Genomic DNA, 26,115 nt, shown 5'->3' with positions numbered 1-26,115 from the left:
CCTCCAACAACTCATCAATTGTTTTAGCAAGGCCTGCCAAGATTTTGGACTAACAATGAGCCTGAAGAAAAGATAAGTCATGGGCCAGGGTGTGGACTCACCTCCCTCCATTACCATCTCCACACAAGAATTGGAGGTTGTTCATCACTTTGTGTACCTTGACTCAACTATCTCTGACACTCTTTCCCTAGATGTCGAGCTGGATAAACACATTGGGAAAGCAGCTACCATGCTCTCTAGACTCACAAAGAGAGTATGGCTCAATAAGAAGCTGACGGCATATACCAAGATCCAGGTCTATAGAGCCTGTGTCCTGAGCACACTCCTGTACTGCAGTGAGTCCTGGACCCTTTGTGCACGGCAGGAGAGGAAGCTGAACACCTTTGATATGTGTTGTCTCCGACAAATTTTTGGTACCACCTGGCAGGACAAAGTTCCAAATAGAGTAGTGTGTGTGTGTGGTGGTGTTTCTTGGGCAGTTTACAAATTAACTGGTTTTCAATCCATTCCTATGGGGAATGCATTTTTGACTTGAGGACTTTTCGACCTATGGACCCCGTTCCAATATAGATTAATTCCATAGGTTGAGACTTCACTGTACAAGGATATCTGCCTCGCTGCTAGGTTGAATAGTGGCTCACAGACCGCAAGCTCCTGAGCGATAGGAAGGGAGGGTAGAGCCTGTGGCAACAGCGGAAGGTGAATGTCAACCTGTGCGAGGGTATTCATATTCATATATGAATACGAATAGCCTCGTCTTTAGTGAGGAGCTATTGTCCTCATTCAACATCATTCATTGGTTACAAGCAGGTCTCTGTTGTTAAACTGGGCCTGCTTAGCAGACTCTAAACTCTGGTCTATGCCAATGGCTAAATACTGTATTCACAGGAAAGGCCAGGTCCTTTCAAGCAACTCCACATCCAGTCCAAAATGCAATAGGAAAGCTTCACAGTCCTAAATTCAGATCCAAAATTTAGTAACTGTAAATTTCAGCATGACTTCTAGAAAATCTCAGTGTGACTTGCTGTAAGGAGCATAGCATGGGAAGCAGTTCGGCTCAGCTTTGCACCATAATTTGTTGGTTGCTTGCATCAATATTTGGTCTAGATCCCTACAGCAATACTATTATATATGATCCCACTATTGGTCTCAGCCTGTTATCACAACCCCTTTATTTCACATCCAGTTTGTATGAGACAAGCAATCCTCTGAACCCAGTTCTCTAAGTGTGGATCCACAGGCAGTCAAAACGGCACTATCTATGCAGAAAAGTTTTGGAAGAGCTAGCCATGTTGGTCTGTGCAATAGTATCAGACAAAATCCAAATGGAAAAAAACAAAAGCAAAACAAGAAAGACAAAAAGATGTGGCACCTTAAAGACTATTATTCTTGAGTGTGAGCTTTCGTGGATCATGTCCAGATATGTTGTATTATATTTTATTCCATATGTCTGAAGAAGTGGACATGATCCATGAAAGCTCACATTCAAATTTAATAGTAAGTCTTTAAGGTACCACATGTTTTTGGCTTTTTTTTTGTTTTGCTTTTGTATTTTCCCTTTGGATTTTGCCTGATAAGCACAAAAGGGAAGTATCAGAGTTAGGAAACCCTAAAGATGGAAGACATACTTTTTAAAATAACAAAACAAAACAAATAAAGGAAGAAGAAAGCAAGACTGGGTGAGGGCAGGGAGCAGAATGAGTAGATCCAGCATCAGCCAAATGTGGCTTAGCCGGGGCGAGAGGACAGACAGGGACACTATGGGGTAGGCTGGAGTGTGCTGGATGAAGGCATAGGTGGGCTCACTGGCTGACCTTCTGAACAAGGGCATCCCATGCAAGATTTTTTGGCAGGTTCCATTTGTAGTATGAAAGTCACTCACCAGTCCTTGCATTCATAGTAGCTGGAACACTTTCCTTGCCGTCCTTTACAGCTGAAATCCCAACTCCATATTCAGTTCCTGGTACCAAATCTGGAATCAAATAAGCAGCAGTGCACAGATTAAACAGTGATATGTGATTATTTCCTTCTTTGAAGTACTTTCTCCTTGGCTGGATTCACAGTCTGCTTCTGTCATGGTAACCACAGTCACTTAAAACATATTTCCATGTTATTATAAAAGAGCATGAATAATTGTGCTAAAACCACAGATAATGAAAGTACAAACCCAATAGTTTCTGTTTGCAATTTCTTGAAAATTGAAGGAACTAAGTAAAATGGCAAGAAAAGGCCAAAACACTTTATAAACATGCACAAACAAAATTTACAGTTTTCATATTATATTTAATGTCCTCTTGATGGGGTTATTCAGGTACTGTCAAGTCCATACCTTGAAATTATAATGGTTTTGTCTACACACACAATTCTTTAATTTACTGCTCAAGACACAGTTACACCTTGCACATGTTCACCTCTTGGCTTTATTACACAAACCTAAATTTTCCCAGTCTGGATTCATGCTAGGTTTGGGATTAAAACAGCCTTGTTTGCCTTGGTGGATGATCCAGACAGGGCACTAGACACGGAGCATGTATTTTTTTGGGTTCTGTTGGACTGCTCAGTGGTACTCTTGATCATGACCATAGTATCTGTTACTGTCTTAGGGCTGCAAATCATGCTTGTCCAGACCTGCATATGTGCGAATATCTTACATGACAATTGCTGGTTGAGTTTGGAATCTGCTTGGAAAAGAGGCTTGGCAACAACTGGGCTGTAAAATGTGCTGATCTATGCAAGCAAAATATTCACAATGAAAACCATGAGGGGTTAAGTGCCAGAGCAAATCTATTTTGGAAAGGAATCAAGAATGTACTGTATTTTCCCTTTGATAACATGCCCCCATTTATAAGACACACATACCCTTTTCTAACCCCAAAATTAAGAAAACTTAGCTTTGAGGATTCAGCCTCTGGGCTCAGAACAGTCAGACATTTTGAGTCCCTGTTGAATCTGAGCCTACAGGCACCACCTCCAACGAGGTGTGTTCCAATTGGTTTGTTCAGCATTAGCTGAAGTCAGTTCCATAAGGTTCATGATTGGAGGAAGCTAAGCCTCATGACAGAAGGAAGCCTGTTTACTGAGGCAAAGTATGTGCTGTTTTGTTTTCTCCTCAGCTATCTCAGCTTACTTCCATGTAAAAGCCGTCCCTCAATTTTTAGTGTAATGATTTTAGGAAAAAGCAGTGTCTTATACATGGAAAAATACGGTAATTCCTATCAGCATGTGAGATTGGAGCTGATATAACTCAGTTGTTTGGAATGCATCGCTGTAAAACCAATGGCTGGGAGTTTGAATCCCCATTCAGATTACCATCAGAGAGGCCAGCTGAGTTCACCCAAAGCATGTGTGGCTGATGGAGTTATGTGCTTTCCCACAGGAGTGATGACATAAAAAGGAGGTCAGGTGTAGACAAAAGAAGATCACTATAGACTACAATCTGTTTATATGTAGATTTTAAGAGAAGACAAGAAGCCTAGGTGACCCTGAACAAGAAAGCAGAACTACAGTAGTTTGAACTGGTCATCTTTGCATCCCAAAGAAAGTGAGACTGTTCTGCCAGACAGGCTGGGAAATATACTGAGTTTACGTGAACCTGACAGTAAATAAACCTATCATGTACTCAGGAAGGAAGGAAGGAAGGAAGGAAGGAACAACGATGTAGAAACTTTAGGAATTTTCTATGGCTCTTCGTCTTAAAAAACAACAACTATAAAAGTGTGTGTCAAACTGCAGTGTGGGCTTCTCTTGCTTTAGAGGGAACCCACCAGCTTTTTCAGCCTTTTTCAAATAAAACTGCATTGTGCCTTTGCTGATGTTCTTTGTCTTGGTCTCCTGCCACAGGAAAACCCTGGTTTTAAATTTTGGGTAACAGGTGTAGCCCTGGGTGTGGGAAACTTCTGCCTAAAGGTTGTAGCTGTGATTCTGTTTCAGTGAAGTGCATACACTCCTGGCAGGATGCAGCAGCGGCCAGGAAGCGGGGGGGGGGGTTAGCCCCTTCTTCTGCCCTTCCACTTAGAGGTAGAGCATAAGATCAAAGAGTTATTTTAGCAAATCTTAGTCAGTGATTAGGTAATCACTATCCTCTCTGTTTTTCTCTCTTAACATACTGTGTAATCATGGTAAGTCAATAAAAAGAGCCCTCAGGGCATTGGAGGGAGGCTCAGGGCAACTGTTGTTGACTCCTTTGTTCTCTCTCTCTCTCTCCAAGGCCATTAGCCTTTCCTTTGTTCCCTGATCACCACACCTGGTGTGCATTTTACACCTAGAAAACCTTGAGGGGGCCCACTACATATTGAAATAAACTAGATTTATTAATTAATGGTGAAATTATTTCCAACTATGAAAGGCAATTAATCAGACTTCAGGCATGAATACACTCAGGTAAGGAGCCTCTTTCTCGCACCTGGCAACAATGGCCTAATGACAAGAGAATCATCCCAGGCAGGGTGATTAGCTTTAACTCTGATGTTATTGCCTTTATTAGTCAAATAGTGGAAAGATGTTTCTCAGAACAGCTCCAAAGGCCCTCTCAATTATACATTCCTTGTTTGTTTGTTTTTTACTTCTTCTGCCTTTTGTCAAGCCAAGGACCAGTTCAGGTGAGCTGACCTTGAGCTCTCGGTTGAGACAGAAGTCCAGCTTCTGAAAAATGGAACTGGTGGTTGCGGCAGGTGAAGAAATGGTGACAAGCCTCTTCTTACAGTCATCCACACAGTGCTGGGTGGTTATGCAACACTGAGTGTCTTGACCTGCTGAAACTTCAGAGTTTAAAAAGGCCACACATCTTCTTTATTTCGGGGATGGGCAAAAACTCCCAACAGCCCTATCCAGTAGAACCAATGTTAAAAATGCTGGCAATTGCAATCCACGAATACCTCAGTGGGTGAATTTTCCCATCACAGTTCAGGGGTGGGGGGCTGTCTTAATGTGGTGAGGTGGTTTGAGTGTGTCAGAGAAGCCAACAGCAATGGAGCCCAGGAAGCTAAACTCCATTACATGCCTGGACTTCTAGCAAGGTTACCCAAGGTGGAACAGTCAAATCTGAGATACTAGGCTAAAGTGCATCCATCCTCTTTGGGATCAACTGTTCCATCTACTTCTGCTTCATTGACTATGCAAAAGCCTTTGACTGTGTGGACCACAGCAAACTATGGCAAGTTCTTAAAGAAATGGGAGTGCCTGACCACCTTATCTACCTCCTGAGAAACCTATATGTGGGACAGGAAGCAACAGTTAGAACTGGTCATGGAACAACTGATTGGTTCAAAATTGGGAAAGGAATACGACAAGGCTGTATATTGTCCCCCAGTTTATTTAACTTATATGCAGAATGCATCATGCGGAAGGCTGGACTGGAGGAATCCCAAGCCGGAATTAAGATTGCCGGAAGAAATATCAACAACTTCAGATATGCAGATGATACCACTCTGATGGCAGAAAGTGAGGGGGAATTAAAGAACTTTGTAATGAGAGTGAAAGAGGAGATTGCAAAAAACGGTCTGAAACTCAACATCAAAAAAACTAAGATCATGGCCACTGGTCCCATCACTTCCTGGGAAATAGAAGGGGAAGACATGGAGGCAGTGACAGATTTTATTTTCCTGGGCTCCATGATCACTGCAGATGGAGACAGCAGCCACGAAATTAAAAGACGCCTGCTTCTTGGGAGGAAAGCGATGACAAATCTTGACAGCATCTTAAAAAGCAGAGACATCACATTGCCAACAAAAGTCCGAATAGTCAAAACTATGGTTTTTCCTGTAGTGACGTATGGAAGTGAGAGCTGGACCATAAAGAAAGCTGACCACCAAAGAATTGATGCCTTTGAATTGTGGTGCTGGAGGAGGCTCTTGAGAATCCCCTGGACTGCAAGGAGAACAAACCTATCAGTTCTAAAGGAAATCAACCCAGAGTGCTCACTGGAAGGACAGATCCTGAAGCTGAGGCTCCAGTAGTTTGGCCATCTCATGAGAAGAGAAGACTCCTTGGAAAAGACCTTGATGTTAGGAAAGTGTGACGGCAAGAGGAGAAGGGGACGACCGAGAATGAGATGGCTGGACAGTGTCTGCGAAGCAACCAACATGAATTTGACACAACTCCGGGAGGCAGTGGAAGATAGGCGGGCCTGGCGTGCTCTGGTCCATGGGGTCACGAAGAGTCGGATACGACTAAACGACTAAACGAACGTTCCATCAGCAGAACAGAATGGACAATTTCAGTGGTGACAGGGAACAGAGAAACTCCCAGAGGGCAGCTACTGGGCAACAGCAGCATTTGAAGGTGCCACTCTGTTAGAATAAAACAGTTAGAATAAAAACGTCTGTTAGAACTGCACATAAAAAAGGAATGTTCTGAATATTATCTACCTGAAAAATGCTAATGAGACAATCCAATATGAAATAAGAGATTGTACTGGAAGATGAGACTCCCAAGGCACTCAGTTACTAGGCACAAGTCCAAATAATGCTCTAATTAATGAAGCAACTAGATTAAAGCCAAAAGGACACTGAGTGGCTGATTCATATAGAGTTGAAAGGAAGTCTGTTGCTGCATGATGCATACAATTGGAACATGGGACTTGAGGAGTATGAATCAAGATAAGCTGGAAATTCTAAAGCAAGAATTTGAATGTTTAAACATTGCAAATTGGTGTGAGTAAACTAAAGTAGTCTGGAATAGGGCTAGGTATGTACATTGTGAACATGTTTATATTTATATCACCTTGAGTACTTTCTTTCTTTCTTTCTTTCTTTCTTTCTTTCTTTCTTTCTTTCTTTCTTTCTTTCTTTCTTTCTTTCTTTCTTTCTTTCTTTCTTTCTTTCTTTCTTTCTTTCTTTCTTTGCATTTTTTGTGGACCACTCCTTTTTGTTTTGCAGGAAAGTGAAAGCCTTTTCAGGTTATTTATTTCATGTTTTCTACTCGGTTTTCTTCAATTCCAAAGGCTTTAGAGAACAGTTTAAAACTACTCCAGAAAAGCACAGGCAAAGCAACAAAGCATCAGTCTATTCCAGGGGTCTTCAAACTGCGGCCTGTGGGCCACATCTGCCCTGCCTTCCTTTTTTATCTGGCCCAGTCCAGACTCTAGGACCTTTCCGACCCTGACCCCACGTCTCCTAACACCACCTAGCAACAGGATTGGTCCCCCGCTCATCCCCTGCCCTAACATGCGCATTCTCTCTCTCTCTCTCTCTCAGCCTATCCGCCCAGAGCAGGGCTGGAGGGTGCATCTCCCCCACTGGTCCCCTTGCTCCCGGCCTTCCATCCTGTAAAGGTGTTTTGCTCCATTTTGCCTGCTTCTCCTCCATGAGCTACGGCACCCCCACTGGCAGATGGAAGGACGGATACAATAGTCAAGGAGGGAGACACTGCCTTCAAGGCCACCTTGCCTTACCTCCAGCCACAGGCAGGCTGGTTGGCTGTTGGGTGCGCCCGCCCCACCTCTCCCACCCAGCATGGCCAGTCCTGCTTTGCGTGCCAGAGGAGGAGGAAAAGCCGGCTCACTGCCTCTGCTGTCCATCCCATGCCTGGTTTGCCTTGTGATGCCTGCTAGCCATCCAGGGCATGGCCCATGGTGCTGCTTTGCTGCTGCTCTGCCCCGCTGATGGCAGTGTGGTGGCCCAATGCCAGCTCTCCCCCGCCCCCCACTGGTGCCCTGCTGCAGGATGAGGCAGACAACCAGGAGAACATTCTTTCACAGGTATGCTCCCTCCAGAAACTGGCAAGTTGCCTGTGTCAGTGTTGCCCTGGCAGAGGAACCCCCCTTTACTGGGGTGCATATGCGCGGGGTTTCCCACTCTACCAAAGCACCCTGTAGGTCTCATTCGAGCCCCAAAGTACAAAGGGTTAGCCTCAGAACCGGTGACCAGGGTCATGAGAAACAATCAAGACCAAGGAATCTTATGGGAATGTGCAGCATAGCCTCCTTTCGCTCTTGGCTGGCCATCTGCCTTTCCCACACCTGAGGTCACTGGGGGGTGCAAAGAGGTACTTCTAGGCTCACCTGGCTGAGGTCGGTCTGCACGGGACTTGCACGGAGGGCCTGCCCGGACGGAGGATGGCTTCCGAGGGCGCAGGCGTTCCAGCACCCCTCTTTCTCTGCTGAAACTAGCAGGGTGCTGGATGTAGGCGAGGGTTAGTCATGCTGCACCAGCACAGGGCAAGGGGTTGGATTAGAACTCCCTGTCGTTTACCTTTTCTGCGGGAAACATTTGTCTGCTGATGACGCCCTTAGAGTCTCCACTACAAACCACTTAGGCCAGTCAGTCTTCAGATGGGAGCCTCTAAGCACCTCGTCCACCAGTTCCTTTGAAACTGGAGCATAGGGCTTCCAAAGGAGGATGTTCACGAGTCTAGCATTTTTTTCAGCGACTGCCCTGTGTGGTGCAGATTTGCTCAGTGTATGTTGTGTTATGTGCCGTTAAGTTACATCTGATTTAGGGCAAATCTAATAGGGCTTTGAAGGTATGTGAGATGTTTAAGGATGGGTTTGACTGTCAGTCCCAACCCCCAAGTCTCCACGATGAATCAGGGGCTTAAGCCCAGCTCTCTTCAGTCCTACATCATCACCCTGTCCTCTATATGCCACATTGGCTCTAACTGACAGACTCAGTTAAATTCTGTAGCCCTATTAAGCTGAAGCTCTTGGTCGAATATTCATAAGCAGTTTTAACTCGGTGAGATTTGAATTTTGTTGGTTTACTATTCCAAATATACTATGTGTACTGATGTCCCTCTGAATCTAAGGACGTTGCATTAATCTTGATTATGGATGAAACTAACCATCATCTTTCTATTTAATGACTATTTAATGTTGGAGTTTTCCATTTGTCAGCATAATGACAGCTTTTTGTTGCTCTCAAAAAGTAATGGGATCTTGGTGTTGGTGAGGTTCAGGGGGCTGGGTGAGCAGTGTGTGTTCAGGAGTATTGCAGGGTTGTTGTGTAAATGTGGCAGGTTTGCTGATTTTCACCTGGTGTCAGATCCAGTTACAGTTGGACAGATGCAAAAGGACAGGACTCCCTGCAAGATTAGCAGATGTCTAGAAGTGAGTCTTGCAGCTGGTAAAGTATTTGATGCAGATTACATCTCCTTCAACCAGAAAGAGAAAGAAAGAAAGAAAGAAAGAAAGAAAGAAAGAAAGAAAGAAAGAAAGAAAGAAAGAAAGAAAGAAAGAAAGAAAGAAAGAAAGAAAGAAAGAAAGAAAGAAAGAAAGAAAAAGGAATACATAGAAGCCTTGTCCTCATTTGCATCTGCTCACCCTAGTTATACTAGGATCTTGGTTAAAAGCACATTATGAAGTAAATCTCTTTTGCTTCGAGTTGTTTGCTGTGGTAACAGAGACAGGCTTAACTGTCACAATGCTATGCCTCTTTATTTAGTAGCCAAGTCCCCACTGTAGGCAGTATAATTTCCTCCCAAGTATGCTAATGCAGTGAAACAAAATTAATTTCTGACCTGCACAACAATTTCAGGAACAATTTTCTGATCTTGGTGGAAAAACAGATGAAATAAGGCTGGTTCAAAATTCTTTTGACTGCAATGTTGATTGCAACAGTCTAAAGTCAGTTTCAAGTGGAAATTATTGATTTCCAGTCAGATGACAAGCTGAAAGGCATGTATAAAGAAGGACATCTGATCCAGTTTTATAAATCTTTGCCACCTGAGCAGTTTCCAAATTTGAAGCGATTTGCTTGTGGATCCATGTCAGTTTTTGGTACAACATACCTGTGTGAACAAACCTTTTCAAGAATGAAGTATGTCAAGTCCAACTATCGAGCAAGTTTATTTGGTGAGCATCTTCATTACGTTCTAATAACTGGCTCCTCAAGCTTGAAACCTCAGTTTGGCAATGTTTTGAAATTAAACAAGCAGTTCCATCATTCCCATTAATATTTTAGTATACAAGTTTGTTGATCCAAATAAAACTTATTCAGTCATTATCAAACTGTTCCTACCCCCTTTGGCCCTGGAAAATGTGTAAAATATATGATGTGGCCCTCATACTGAAAAATTTGGAGACCTCTGATCTATCTCAAAAACAGGGAATAGTGCACAAGGATGAACAATCAGTAGAACGGGGGAAAGGCAGTAAAGTACTCAAAAAGTAGAAAAGACAAAGTGTGAGCTCAGGGACAGAGCAGAACAAACCTATGTCTAGGCAGTCATTTCTGAGTAAATTATCCAATGCTTATTTACACTGCTACTTCGAAAGCCTATTCTTAAAGTGCTATTATATATTATTTATGATAAAAATAAATTAGTCATTTAAAACATTAGCAGCCTGTCAATTGTTCTAGATCATTTTACCGATTTTAAATTGAGAAAATCTAATTAATTGGGAACTAATAAGAGTCATTTAATTTATTGGCTGTTATGTTTTCTTTTTGCAAATGCCTTCTATAAAGCTAAATTTTAGCAGGAGAAAGAACATCCAAGATAGCTTTATTTGTTATTTGACATCTAACATTTTCATTTGAGTTTCTTATTTATGAGGCATAAATGAAACACTCAATAATTAATGAAAGAAACCCGTTTTTCTCTGTGTGCCATTGAGCTACAAGTATCCAGCTAGCTGCAGGAGGCATGCCCCATGGTTTCTGGCTCATCAGGGGAGACAGCAATTTAGTTAATTTCTGGGCAGTCTATCATCTATTATCATTATTGGATCAAAGTGGATACCAGTGCCTCTTTGTCAGCACTGTTTGGGCTTATTTATTTCCTCAGTGAAAGAATTTTTTGGCATTTTTTCCGAGGTATAAAAGATGCAAGATGGGTAGAAAATTCTTCCACACAGTGCGGCCACACTGCAAACCTGGGAACATAACAGTTGTTTTTCAATGAGGCCAGAAGTGTTCTGCTCCTTTGCCCAATTTAAGATCATATAATTGTTTAAGAGGTACAAACAGGTAAGAGAGAGCTAGGGTTATGTGATACAGGATGAGGCTGCTACCTTATCTTACTTAGTGTAATGCTGTTGTGGGGACCTTGAGACATTTTGGACTCTCATAAACTCTAGTCAGCAGGGCCAGGGGTCAGAGGTGATCAGAGCTGCAGTCCATTCCAAATCATCTTGTCTACTCTAGATTTGTTGGAGCTTCTGGGGTCTATCAATGTGTCTTAGATTGTGTCTGTTTCCATGCCAGCTTCAAGGTAATGATTTCTTCTAACATTTAAAGCCCTAAATGGTTTGCCACCGCAATACCCAGCAGAACACCTACCGTATTTTTCCATGTATAAAACAACACTTTTTCCTAAAACAATTAAAGGAAAAATTGAGGGTTGTTTTATACTTGGAAGTAAGGAGGGGGGAGAAATCAAAGTGCTTTGATCCCTGTTTTCCCCTGCACTTTTTGCAAAGAAAATGGAGGGGGAAACCTGGGGGTCCCTGCCTCCGCGATGGGCGCCTTCGGAGCTCCCAAAGGGCTTCCTCTGATGTCAGGAGGAAAGCCCTTTGAGAGCTCCGAAGGCAAAAAGGCAGGGAGAAAGGGCGTGAAATTCAAATTTCCAGCCCTTTCTCCCTGCCTTTTTTCAGGGAGTCATTTACGAACGGTTCCGTTGGCAAAAAATGGCATTGACTTGCGAACGGAGCCTCGACCTCATTCATAGGTCGAGCTCCATTCGCAAGTTGATCCCAATTTTTGCCAATGAAGCTGTTTGTAAATCGAAAAGTCCGTATGTAGGGCCGTTCGTAAGTTGAAGGTTGATTGTATCCAAGCATGTAACTGAGGATAGATACAAGAATAATTTTTTTTAAAAAATTGAAAACTACACATACAGTGGATAATTTGCAGCCAAATTTAAGAGTTTACATCCAATTGATCTGAAAAGAAGAGATATGAGTTTGTACTAGAATTATAATTGTGGGAGTTTAAATGAGCGTTGGAAGTGTTGTATCCCCATTCTCCCCTTTTTCTTCTTCACAAAATACTTTCTGATGTGCTTGCCTCTGGCAGAATCTAGTAGCTGACTAGAACTCCCTAAGTTCTTACACTATGGAAATAAATCCAAATAATCTAGTTAATTAACATTAAGACCATATTGTGATTGCAGAGGACAGCTAGGTATAAGGGAATTCTTCCATGGTGAAAAACTTGTCAAGGATAATTTCCAAACCTGAGATAGAACAAGGTTTGTGTTAATGAGCAGCCATGTTTGTACAGGTGTGCAAGAATGACGAGTCCTGCTGAGTCATGGATGATGCAACATCTGCAGTGACTGGCTATATGCAAATATGTATATGTACATATATGTGGATATGTACTGAAGATGTATCCAGATCTCTTACTTGAATGTTATCCTGTCATGTTGTCAGTTGATGCTGCTGTACATACTGTAAATATACTCTGGTGTTGGGAGAAGCTGCCTGTTTCTGTGTAAGTTATTTGGACTACCTGGACTGGACGAGACTCTGCTAATTTTTGCCAGTGCTGCGCCAACAAAACTTCTGTTATGGATGTTAGTTTAATGGCTGTGAAGCTCCTCTGAAGAGGTATTTATGGCAATACTTCATAAGCGGTGCCTCAATAATGGGCAACTTGCAGCAACTGGGGTCTCTGCCAAAAGGCAGTATCTGTGCATGAAAACAGGCAGCGGAGACATCAGCTGCATTTCAAGAGGCAGACAAAAAAACTCTGAAGACAAATCCCCGCTCTAGGGTGGAACATCCTTGCGGGTGGAATTAAGGAAAGCCTGTTTCATGCTTCTCTGTAGCATCACCCAGGCATGAAATCTGCGCTAAGAATGGATTCCAGAAGAGGTAAAGAAGTGAATAAAAATGTTTTCACCACTGCTCCTTGTTTTCTTCTTTCTGATGCCAGTGATCTGCAAACCTATGCACTCCTGGGAGCAAGAATCACTGAATTCAGGCCCTTTGGGTCTCACCATTACTGTACCCTTGAAATGAGGTTCCTTCGTAGTTGCAGAAGTGAAGACAAGAGAGATTGGAAAAAGACTGAGGGACACCCCCCTATTAGCTTACATGGGTTCTCTGGAACCCATTTGAAAACTATTGCCCCAGAGAGGAACCTATATAAGAAATGGAAAGAACAAGCAAGAAGGGGGCACTTCCCATCAGCCCCACCTTCTTGTATCAAGGCGCATATCCAAGAAAAAACAGATGTCTTGCTACAGAAACCAGAGAAAAAGAGTAAGTTAGGTTCTCTAAACCAAGCAAGGACATGTGTTTGGCTAATGTAAATACAGCACGAAAACTGACTAACTGGGCACTTTCTCTATATAGAGATGGTGTCTGTGTTAAGAGAATGTAATGTATAGATTAGCCTGTAAAATATGTATACATTAGAATGTATAATGTATAGATTAGAATATAAAGGTACATTCACACACAGACGTTTTCATCAGTCAGTAGCTGTAGCATCATTATTGATCTGAGAATGGGAAGAACCATTCCAACTAAGACATGACAGATACAACATCCAGTCACGGCTGCATGATTTCAACACTCTACAGTTTCTTGCTTTTCGCTGCCCCAGTAGACAGGATTCAGGAGGGCAGATTTTTACAGGGTATAGTTGCTGGAGAGGAGAGAGCACTGGAGATTTACAGTCATGTGAAAAAGAAAGCATACCATCTTTGAATGCTATGCTTTTATGTATCAGGACATAATAACAATCATCTGATCCTTAGCAGGTCTGAAAATTAGGTCAATACAATCTCAGACGAACAACACATGACATATTGCACCATGTCATGATTTATTTTACAAACACGAAGCCAAAATGGAGAAACCATGTGTGCAAAACTAAGTACACCCGTACTGCTTCCATAGGAATTAAGAGGCTAAGTAGCAGCCAGGTGCTGATAACTAAATGCCCCTGAGTAAACTGACCATCAGCAAGTGTACCCACTTCTATAAAAGCAGAAGTTTTAGCTGTTTGCTGGTCTGGAGCATTCAGTTGCATTTTAACACAATGCCAAGGAGGAAGCACATCAGCAATGATTGTAGAGAAGCAATTGTTGCTGCCCATCAATCTGGGAATTGTTATAAGTCCATTTCCAAACTATTGCAATATTAATGGTCATGATAGCACAATTAGAAAAAGACTGAACAAATATGGTTGGTTTGGAAGAGTTGCCAGGAAAAAGTCTCTTCTCTCTAAAAAGAATAGGGCACCATGGCTTAGGTTTGCAAAGTTGTATCTGAATAAACAACAGGACTTCTGGAACAATGTCCTTTGGACAGACAAGACCAAAGTGGTGACATTTGGCCATAATGCACTGTGCCATATTTGGTGAAAACCAAACACAGCATATCAGCACAAATACCTCATATCAAGCATGGTGGTGAAGGACTGATTATTTTGTTTTGCAGCCACAGGACCTGGGCATCTTGCAGTCATTTAGTCGACCATGAACTCCTCTGTGTACCAAAGTATTCTACAGTCAGATGTGAGGCCAACAAATGCCCACAAACCTCAATGAACTGAAGCAATGTTGTAAAGAAGAGTAGGCCAAAATTCCTCCACAACAATGTGAGAGACTGATAAAGTCATACAAAAAATGATTACTTCAAGTTATTGATGTTAAAGGTAGTTCTACAAGCTATTGAATCATAAGGTGTACTTAGTTTTTCACACATGACTTCTCCATTTTGCCTTTATTTCCGTTAAATAAATCATAACACAATGTAATGTGTTTTGTTCATTTGAGGTTGTATTTACCTAATTTTCAGATGTGCTAAGGATCTGATGATTTTTATTATGTCTTGATATGTAAAAGCATAGAATTCAAAGAGGGTGTGCTTTCTTTTTCACATAACTCTATGGTATTCTGTGGTTTCTATTTATTTTAAGATATACAATTTCAGCACGAGGCACTGGACAAATATCCAAATGTAGTGTTACTTAAAGATGTGCAGATATGTGCTTTTGAACCACAACTCCTAGAATTCTCCAGGCAGCAAAGGTGTGGTTCAAAAGTACAAATCTGCATACGTTTAGTGCTTGTCTTTACAGCAACATCTGCTCCTGCAAAAGGAAATAAATGCCCTTGGAGGCCACCTACCTCAGCTATGGTTTTGCCAAATAGTGGCAAAAACTCAGGCTTGCTATATGTTCTCCCAGTGCCAAGCTGCTTTTGTTCAGCTTCCACCCTCAGTGAGTGAGGATTTCAACAGAGAGTATCCACTAGCCATTAAAAGGTATCAATGGTTATTTGAACACTTCTTCTGACTATCAGCATATATGAAAAAGTACATTCTTGCCAGGTAACTATACATATACCTAAAAGAACGCATATACTGTATCCTTATTTTGCTTGGCCATTAAATGTTCAGAACCCATAAAATGTTCAGATTTTTTAGAAGAACATTTAAAAATCACATATGCAGCTATTTGTTTACTCAGAAGGAGTTATTCTCCATTTTAAAAAAAAGGTCTCATGTCATTGTACAGAAGGCTTACCTGTGAGGGTAGTCTTAGTTGTGGCCCCTGGCGTACGTGGTACCAGAACTTCATGGTACTGCTCACCAGCCAGAGTGCTGTACACGACCTTGAAGTTCTCTACTTCTGCCTCACTGTTGTCCCACTCAAATTCCAGTCGGTCAAATGTTCGGGAGAGTACACGCAAGTTCTTTGGAGCATCAATTTCTGCATTAAAAAAAAGGAAGCCAGAATACTTCACTTAACTTTGGTCTTGTCTGTAGCTGCAGTACATCTCCTCTCCTAAATCATAAACAGATATACCAAATGCAAAATGTTTTCATAATACACAAACTTAAGCCTTTTCACAACTCTGTTTGTATGTTTTATGTTTGGAAACATTAGTGTAAGAGTCTGGAGCTCTCCTAACACAATACAGGATTCTTGCTGTGTCTTCTTGTGTGATTCCAGACATCATCACATACGAATTTAGAGCAATAATTCTTGTACAGAGCCAGATAACTAGCTCATTAACTAATACTAATAATAACCTTTATCATTTATGTAATGCATTAAAGTATGCAAAAATTTTATGGTCTTTATCTAATTAGAATTTGGAGAACATTGTTAGCTGAGGCTTCCAGTGTGTACACACACACAGACACACACACACAGAGAGAGAGAGAGAGAGAGAGAGAGAGAGAGAGAGAGGATATCTCAGTGAACAATATATATACAGCGGTGTCCCGCTAGACGGTTACCATGCTTGATGATGAATCCGCTGTATGATGAGTTTTTTGTGATCGCTATAGCGATCGCAAAACAATGATTCAAAGGTTTTTTTTGCTTTACGACGCTTAACGACGATTCAAAACAGCTGATTGGCGGGTCGCAAAATGGCTCCCCGCTGTGTTCAGGACAGATTCTTCGCAACACAGGGACCGCAAAATGTAGTGAAAACAATCTGGCATAGTTCCCCCCACTGTCCTGAGGATCCCAAAGGCCTCTCCAGGTCAAAAGGGATCCCAAGGGAGCCTTTGAACTTGAGTGGATAGAAGAAACTTTTAATGCAAATAACAATGATTCAAAACCACATGACAGTCACAAGATTTTTGAATCACTGTTCACATTTCCACCAGCAGGGTTTCCATCACCAGCTATTTGGCATTGGAAGGAGCCAACCACCACCTCTTCTGGCACCACCTGTCAAACCAAGGTTAGGGGGTGATGGAGTGGGGGCAGTGGGAAGAATGGAGGGAGAAGAGGATAAGAAAGGGAAAAGGGTGGAAGGTGAAAGAGGGGCCAGTAGTGAGGGTAAGGGTGGGAGGATGTGGGGACTGAGAGGTGGGTGGGTCAGCAAGCCAGCTATCGGATGGGTGGTGGTGGGACCTGTGCTTTAATTTTTATTTTATTTTATTTTTATTTTTAAAAATTCATGCTATCTGGTATTGTGCTGTATCGCATAGGAGGATTTTTTTAAATAAGCAGGAGGGACGTTCACATATGTGGAATCAATTATTTGGCATTCCAAAGAATCAATTGTACATCTGTCGCAGAATAAACAAACCTCTGGAAGGGGAGCAGAAAAAAACACTCTTGTGGTACAGTAGTCCATATGCGCATGTACCTCATGTATACACTTAACTTTGTTTTTTAGTTTTTTACAGAAACCAATATAACAGCTGGCCTTTTGTCAGTGGGATCAGGTGTGGTGATATTTGTGCTGGGACTGAGCCTTACTTTCAGCAAGGGAGGAGACAGCCCTGGCTGGCTCTTTTCTTTCCCAGTGCCATATTGCTGTTTTCTTTCTTTCTTTCTTTCTTTCTTTCTTTCTTTCTTTCTTTCTTTCTTTCTTTCTTTCTTTCTTTCTTTCTTTCTTTCTTTCCCAATATAGCTGCCACCAGTCTCCTACATAAGTGATTTGTTCACTTAATCACAGCTTAAATAGGTAAAGGTAAAGGTTCCCCTTGACATTTAGTCCAGTCATGTCCGACTCTAGGGGGCGGTGCTCATCCCCATCTCCAAGCCGTAGAGCCAGCATTTTTTGTTCGTACACAGTTTCCGTGGTCACGTGGCCAGCAAGACTAGACACAGAACACCGTTACCTTCCCACCAAGGTGGTACCTAGTCATCTACTCCCATTTACATGCTTTCGATCTGCTAGGTTGGCAGGAGCTGGGACAAGCGACATGAGCTCACTACTTTGTGTGGATTTGATCTTATGACTGTTGGTCTTCTGACCTTGCAGCACAGAGGCTTCTGCGGTTTAACCCACAGCGCCACCATGTACCTGGTGCAAATCCCATCACTTTGCACACGCTCAAAGTAACCAATTTGCACAGGGACTTGAAATAAGAGGCTTGGCTTACTGGACTTGCTTAACTTATGTGGCTCTGCAAGATTATTTTGTACCTTGTTGTATTGGTGCATTTCTTACCAGGATTCCCTGTGTGCATGACATGCCCTGCTTCTTTTCAGAATCAAAGCCGAAAAGGTGGCCGCCATTACTGCAGTGTACACATTAATTTTTTTAAAAAATTGTGCCTGATACATTGATACAGTGGTAAAAGTATGTCACAGGGGTACTATCATGTGGATATCCTATGTCCATTGTATGTAATGCATTTCTGCAGGAGCAGCCAATGCAACAGAGGACACTTTCCTAAACAGAAAATCCTTTCCTGATCAATGTTCCCTGTAATTTTCAACTCCACTGGGCAGGGCTCCACCCCCAATGCATGGGTCTGCCCCCCCCCCCATGCAGGGTTCCATTGTGACCCGAACGAAAAGGCCTGGAAATCATCTCTGTGGGAACACAAGGGAGGATGAAAGCTGTGCGGAGGGGTCCAGAGTCATGCTTGCTCTCGCAGTCACAGACATTAGAGGGAACCTTGTTGCTCACATATTGATATATCAATAAATATCAGAAGAACTGGAAAACATTTCCCTTGTGTGACCATGGCCTTAATTTGCAAGTCTGACTACTCAACCACACATATCTAAGGAGAACGTATTGTCACAGGAAAAATAGTTTATGGACTAATTGCTGGGAAAATACCTTCACTACTAAAGCACTGAACAATCAGGGATGGAAATATTGACAAAGACTTTATTTGCATGGTACAGGAGATTGTACCTCTTTAATCTGAGACAGTGAGGATGTTTTGGTTGGCCTTGGAGAGATTTTGTATATTTCAAAACTAATTTTTTGTACATTTCTGTTAAAAAGTACATAAAATTTTGCACATTTCTGTAAAATGTGCAAAATTTAGCAACATGAAAATGATTGCTTTGTTGCATAGTCTATTAATCAGAACCATTAGATGGGTTGTTTGCAGCCTTGTGGCCAATAAGACTGTCATTTTGTGCTTTCTATATGTGTGCTCAGCTTCATAAAAGGAATACTAGCTTTGTGTAGCAACTTTCTTATTCACATTGAGGAAAATATACAGTATTGTGGGAATTTAAAAAGCTTATTTCTCCATCATGTGCTGTAGGATCCTCAACAACATATCATGTTGTCTCAGACCAGATCTCATCAAATGTAAGATTATTTTTATGTGTCTTTGGGCAAGAGACTGACTTTTGTGTACATTTGAGATTTCCTGCCTTTTCTCTTTTGTGAGATCCAGTGCCACCACAACACTGCTTTATGTAAAATGTGAACATTCCATGATGTGTGAAGGAGAAATGAGAAATGTCTCCTGCAACATTTTTGTTTCCTTATTTGCTTTTTAAAAATTATAGCTTTTTATCAAAATAAGTCGAATGAAAGACTCAGCAAATCAATAAATGGGCATATCCCTTACTCTTAAGTACAGTCAGCAAGATATCATCATAGAGACAATACAAAGCACTTGTATCCATCTATAATCTTTAGGACAGGCAACAGTTTAGTCATAAAACAGCTGTAAAATCTGTTTTCCATTTTTTATGAACCAGTAAATTAAATCTGATAGTTGTCTATAAGGTTCAATTTGTTTAAATTTCCCTAAGTACTTATACATACAGTATATGATACTAGAGTGTAATGTACTTATTACTAGAGCATGGATATGTTCCTGAGTATCACACACACACAAAACCCTCTCCTATTTCACAGTTGAAAGCTCCTTGAAGTATGTGAAAAGGGAACACACTCTATCCAATAACTTTCTTTTTCTGTGCGAACCTTATAGATTAAGCCCCCTCTGTATAAATGAAGGAGTGCCTATGAGAAGATTGTTATGCAATAGGCACAAAACAGCAGTATGCTACCTAGAGACCTAAACCTGGTTTATCTATAGGTTCATTTTTGTGCAAGACAGAGCCCAAGGATTGTAGGCAGCACCAAACCATTTTTGTGAGCCACAGAGCTCTTTTTGCTGAATGTCAGTGGTGTGGCAGTAAAAAAGAACGATCCCATTTTTACATTTCTAGAATGCAGTGGTCCTCCTAGAAGCCTCTGAATTTAAGTGTGCACACTCTGCAACCCTTGTTTCAACACACACAGAGAAATGCTTTCCTTCCACACCACAAATGCTGCTGAGCTGTTGAGTTTCAGTGGTGGGCAGCAACAGAAGGGGTGCAGTTTGATCTGTCCTCATTTGTAAATTTTTCCCCAAAATCTCATGGAAAGATCTCTGTCGAGACTAACAACAGAGGTCCTTCAAAGTGGAGATGCCAAAGACTGAAGCAAGAACCTCTAGAATGTTCAATAGAAACTACTAAGCTATGGGCCTTCCCTGCATTACAGATATTGGTAGGCAAAGTACTTATGTACAAATGCATTTTTGATTGCAGGTTAACAACTCTTCTCTTAATACTTGATTATCTTAGGGATACCTGTGACAAAGTGGGTGACTGCAGCATCACTCTCGTTGGTCCCACGGACAGCAGCAATGGAGACCTCATATTTTGAGCCAGGTCGTAGAGCCTGCATGGAATACTGGCTCAAGGGAGGCTGAAGCCGAAAAGTGGTCTTTCCCCCTTCCCCATTCTCCAGGCCATACTTCAACAAAATATAGTCCACTTTAGCCCGAGGTGGAGTCCATTCAACAAAGGCCACAGTATCTGAGATATCTCGCACCAGTATCTGGGTTGGCCCATCAATTACTAGACATGATACATAAATAAAGAAATGGGGGAGGAAAAGGAAACAAATTACAAGAATAGCCACAGAAAATCTTCAAAACTCGTTTCTTTAGGACTTCCAATCAGGAGGCTGGGCTTGAAAAGTTTCTCGTGCAGAAAAGAAGGGGGCATGTTTCACTGAAGGTGGGCAATTTTTACCCTCACATAAGTGGACCCTCTACTTACAGAATTAATCCGTATTGGAATGGTGGCTGCAGGTCAAAAAGTCTGTAGGTCGAGTCTCCATTGACCTACAATGCATTGAAACCCGATTAATCCCGTAACCGGCTGTTTTTATTCCATTTTTGTTCCATTTTTGTTTTTTTCTGGTCTGTAGGTTGATTCTCTGGCTGCAGGTTGAACCTAAATTTTGCGGCCAGAGAAGTCTGTAACTCGAAAAGTCTGTAAGTTGAGCTGTCTGTAAGTCGAGGGTCCACTGTAATCTTTTCTGGCATAATCAAGTGTGCAACAGTTTAATTTAGAAAACAACAACCACCTACATTCTGCAGAAGACCAGAGAAATGTAGTCAAGACATTAAGTGAGCACTTTAGAATGGGTCATTGCATCTCATATTGCCTGTGAGATCCGAGCAAAGGCCCATTTAGTCCAGTTACTGTAGACAGGCACTTCTGGGAACTCCACAAATAGTGCCTAAAGATGATGACTTCAGTCCTTCTTTAATATTTGTCCCCACAGTATCTTCTATCCAGAGGTATACTGCTGCCCCTAAATATGGGAGTTCCTTTTGGATATTCAGTGCTTTGAAAATATAATTAGTTATATGTATAACATTTAGCCCCCACCATAAAAAGGATGATAATTGCTACAAACACAACCCTTTCCTTTCCTGTTCTGCAAAAGTAATTGAGATAGGTTTTTATGCTGGGGGGGGGGGGCGGGGAAATCACACCTCAGAGCCATAAGCCTGCAGCTGCATGTGATATTCTTCCACAGGCCCATAACTATAAAAGTGATTAAAAGATTGCAATTATACTACAAAAAAAGTAAAGCTGCCTCTTTTTGAGTTAAACTCATGCTGTACCTTAATTAAACCCTCATTAGTGGAAACAGAAACTCATAAAAATTAAATTCCAAGCTCTGACTATTACTATGAAGATCTAAACCTATCAAGAATGGAAGTGCTGTCAACTTTCAAACTGGTATGGAATGATAACTATGATTTACTCACAGGTTGATACACTGGCTGAGGCAGGTGGACTCCGGGCTTGTTCCTTGAGGGCTACCACATTGACTGTGTACTCCTCACCTGGTTTCAGTCCTGTCTGGTTGAAGGTTGTCACGCTGCTAGGGAGCTGTGCAATTACACCCCCTTCATTGTCCTGAGGACATAATAAAAGCTGGTTCAAAGTCTAGAAGATGCAGTAGTGCACCAGTTCTTAATTGTCTCTCTTCTTTAGGTAAGCAGATAGTTTTATTTTAACATGTAAGTTAAATAAGGCCCAATACGTCTCAGTCTTTGATTAATTCCTTTAACATACTCAATCTGTTGAACAAGATTCAGTTTCTTAATCCTTGGGCTGAACTGCATACTGTGAAAGAGGCACATGAAAAAGATCTCTGTATCTTTAAACATTCAAGTTTAAAGCAAGGATAGGTAACCTGGGATGGTACATTTAGGATAGTCTGAACTACCCAGTTCAGTATTATTTTACTGGCCATTTCCCTTATTTCAGAAGCTCTTTGCAAACAAGCAGTTCAAACTGGAGAAAAAGTGACCTGCGTGTGCCAGCATGTAAGCCGCCCCGAGTAGACGTTGTTTAGAGGGGCGGGGTAAAAATTGAATAAATAAATAAATAAATCTCTGACAAATTATCCCATAAGGATGTAGCCCCTTCACAGAAGTGCCACCCCTATTTTAGCACGTCTGCAAATTGCAGCATCCAAGATTGTGAGGTAGGGAAGGCAGTGTAGATTATCTTCACTATCATTCCGTAAGGTAGTCTAACACGCTAACCCCTACACCACACTGCCTTTCATATATAGGTATGCATGTATGCATGAACATATTTACATAACAAGGTCTTTCTGTTCTGCGTTTCCAGTTTTGGAGAAATATTCAAGGTGGCTAATATCAATAAATACAATATAGAGCGAGAACAAGCATACTATAAAACAATTCAGTAAGATGTAAAGCAGTCAAGATCATGGAGAGCTAATAAATAAAAGTCAGTTTTAAGCCACAGACAAGCAAAAAGCTCTTAAGCACTAGTTTCCAGCCAGGGATGAACATGGAAACAGAGGGGACAAAAGAACAGCTTGAGGTGCAGCATCCCACATCTGTAGTACTGCAAATTCCTCTGCATATAATTTCCACTTAACAAACTCCTGCAGAACTAAACTGCAGGATAGCTGAATGATTTAAGTTTCACAGGTCAGGAGTTTGATTCCCTGCTATGCCTTCTTGACAGGGGCTGGACTCGATAATTCATAGGGTTCCTTCCAGTTCTGCAGTTCTTAGATGATGATGATCTCAGAAAGTGGCAGGACAAACACAACAATCTCATCAAAAGACCTCACATTGCTATGATATCCAGCTGCAGCAATGAAATGTTGGTGGCTTGCTTTTCCAAATTTACCTACTCTGTTTATCCTTCTCCCATGTGAAGTACATTTTGCCTGTCTTCATTTCATAAATGGTCTTCTGGAGTACATCACGTAGATTAGAGAAAGAGGGTAACGGATCCAAGCTCACCCCATGTGTTTCAAACCTTAATAGAACAGAAATCTGGCTCTTCTGGATCTCATCCACATGAAGTGAAAAGTGAGACCCTTTCTTTTGCAGTGGATAAAGTCTTGAATACGCACCCTATGAGGACTGCACTTGTTCAAAGAGTTGACTTAATATGTCAGGGTCTTGAAGATTCTCCTGGGAAAAAAGAATCTGATCTGGAGAAAGCCTCATGCAGCAATGCTTTTTTGCTTGGATCTTGATGTAGGCTAGGATACTCATTTTGAGTATTTCATAGGAAACTGTAAAGCTGGTAACATCGCAATCTCACTTCTACGCTTGCAGTTTTTCCATAACAGCCAAAGCAGGATTGGCAACTTTTCAAGGAGCTCATATGATACAGCTATGTCTGATGCACCAACATTGGGTTCATCCAGCAGGAACATTTGTTCTTCACTTCTTGTGCTGGTTGGTGTCATTTGGTGCTACTGAACTGCAGATCTTACTGTACTTTCTGTTCGCACTATTCCTAAAATACACGTCTCTTCTAAGAAACCAGCCTCTCCTCAAGAAATCATTTAAAACCCTTAACACAATATAAATGAAACTTTCAAAATGAGTTTAAAGAACCTTTAAAACCTCTGCCCCTCTCTTCACTTTACTAGATTATTGCTAAATTGAAAGCTTCTGTGAGAGCCTTTGGCTTATCTCCTACTGTGGTTTTGAAAATCAGCTGTCTTTTCACAACCCTGCAGAACAAGCTTAAAGAAAACCTTTGTAAATGATGTGATCTACTGGAACTTTGCTTCCCTTCCTTCTTTGCTTACTGGATTAGTGCTAAAACTGAAAGCTTCCCCATCTGATTAGAGGCATTGGAAGAAAGCATTAATAATCCACTTCAGAAATCAACTGTAAACTATGAAGATTATTTTATTTGATTAATATGTTTGTTTGCTGTGTTAGTAGGTTAGCACTAACCTGAAAATGTATAACCCAAGAAGCTCTTGGTACTTGAATTCTTTGGAAATGCAAAGTAAAAAGGGGGAGGGATTGGACACCTATAGGATTGGGAGGTGGTTTAAAAATACATGGAAAATGGTGGTCACTGTTTCTCGTGTTTGGTTCTCATTTATTTTTCATCAGGAAAAATACCAGTATCATCTGTTTAAAGAAAGTGCAACAATTGCTCCATTTGGAGAAGCCCATGAATAGAGATAATGCTAACCTCCAAACTGTGAAAGGCTTTCTTTGCTAATTCCTAGAAAACAAACTGCCTTTAAAGGCTCAAAAGGAAGCAAAGCAGTCTTCTGTTCAGCTAACAACTCTAGTCCAAAACTGCCCTTAATTTTTTAATTGTGTGTCCTTAAATTAGTTCTGATTTAGGGGATTATTTTTTTAGGCTTCCCTTTTCACTCATTTCCTTTTAATTTTTAAATGGATGCAACTTTCTCCTTTGAGAGTGTGGAGCAATAAGGCAACTTCACACCTATGTTACTGCACCCTGTGCTGTTCAACATTGGAAGACTTGATGTTAGCTCCCTCAAAATGTTCTTGATGTTGTCCATTAGATATCTGATATATTTATTAATTGTATCGTAGTGCTTCTGACATGAACAAAGAAATAACCTTCTCCAGTCTCACAGAATGATTGTTTCATTATTTTTGGGTGCTCATAGACATACATTTTACTCATTCATTGAATCCTCAGGAAAGATTTGCGTAACCATTTCTTATTTATGCCACATAGTAGTATCTTATCCAGCAAGGCTTTTATCTACAGTAATTTTGAATAGGAATTACAAATGTATGTTGTTGTTTTTTAAGATCTTCCACTTGCAAAGGAATTTTGCAAGCATACAAGAGGGAGAGAAGAGAACGTCAAAGTGAACAAGCAATCAAGGGCTTGTAAAATCACCAAAACTCCCTCTGGTACTTTAACAACAGCTGTGAAATTCAGACAGCCTTCATCAGTGTCTCCTCATCTTGCTTATGTTTTTCTGCTGATTTTGTTTGTATGTTTAACTGCTGTAGGTTTTCATATCTCTAGGAATTAATTGTGCTTTTTGTTCTTGGATGAACCTTCATTAAATGTCATGTGCATTTCCATATGATAAGTGAATAGTTCTTGTCTACATGTTTGCTATGCAAACATAGTCTAAATCTACAATTACAGTTGTAAGGTTAATCTTCACTACTACTATAGAAATTTCCCACAATAATAATGAAAATGCACACATAGTTATTTTGTCCCATTCAACTACGTATAGTCTTAGATTAAACAGGTTTGTATCGTTCATCCAAACTTAGTATTTGCAACAACTGCTGTAACCATGCAGACCCATAAGGTTTGCTGAAATATATTTAAATTTTTATTAGCCAATTTGAAAATATAACAGATTTACTAAATATGTGAAATTAACATGCAGGTCTATGTGTAATGATTGATTTCTCACTGCTTTGAACTGTGAAAACAAGAGTAATTTAGCTCCAGCTGTGGTACTTACATCATGTTCATCATTTAATGGTAGCAGCAATTGCCTTATAACATGATGGCATGAAAAATATATCAGTCATATTTCAGCAGTTGTGGGAGGTGTGTGGTGGTAGAGCTACTGTAATTAGTGAGATCAGTGTGTCATTTCTTCATAGATATTGGGAATGGGGAAGCAGAGCAATTGTGGTATTTAATACCCATGTTAATAATGCAGTGTCCAAACTACTACTGCCATAGTAGTTTGATAGAGACAAGAAGTCTACCTTGCTGAAGCAAAGTAGGTTCTTGTGTATCAAGCTACTCCATCCACAGCACAGTAAGCCCCAAACAGAGGACAAGCAGCTTTTTGCAGAGCAACTTCTTTCACCTGCTTCCTCTCCCCTCCCCTCCCCTCCCCTATCCCAACTGATCTTAATGTCATTGCCACCAGCGAAGACAGTTC

The 26,115-nt window shown here is 41.2% G+C and overlaps 1 protein-coding gene across 10 annotated transcripts in view; it reads right to left on the bottom strand.

Moving 5' to 3' along the window:
* The window catches only part of TNR (tenascin R), a 618,967-nt gene that overhangs the window by 82,747 nt on the left and 510,105 nt on the right, over window positions 1–26,115 (bottom strand). For all 10 annotated transcript variants that reach the window (XM_072998215.2, XM_072998216.2, XM_072998217.2 and 7 more), the window contains 4 exons: window positions 21,680–21,830; window positions 20,202–20,471; window positions 15,420–15,605; window positions 1,883–1,972 (listed from right to left, as the gene is read on the bottom strand). In XM_072998215.2, coding sequence (XP_072854316.2) covers window positions 1,883–1,972; window positions 15,420–15,605; window positions 20,202–20,471; window positions 21,680–21,830 — 697 coding nt within the window. The remainder of the gene's footprint in view (window positions 1–1,882; window positions 1,973–15,419; window positions 15,606–20,201; window positions 20,472–21,679; window positions 21,831–26,115) is intronic.

The sequence above is a fragment of the Pogona vitticeps genome, chromosome 4 (genome assembly GCF_051106095.1).
Source record: "Pogona vitticeps strain Pit_001003342236 chromosome 4, PviZW2.1, whole genome shotgun sequence".
Lineage (NCBI taxonomy): Eukaryota > Metazoa > Chordata > Lepidosauria > Squamata > Agamidae > Pogona > Pogona vitticeps.
The sequence above is the reverse complement of the archived record's forward strand: the minus strand, read 5'-3'. Positions and strand labels throughout refer to the sequence as shown.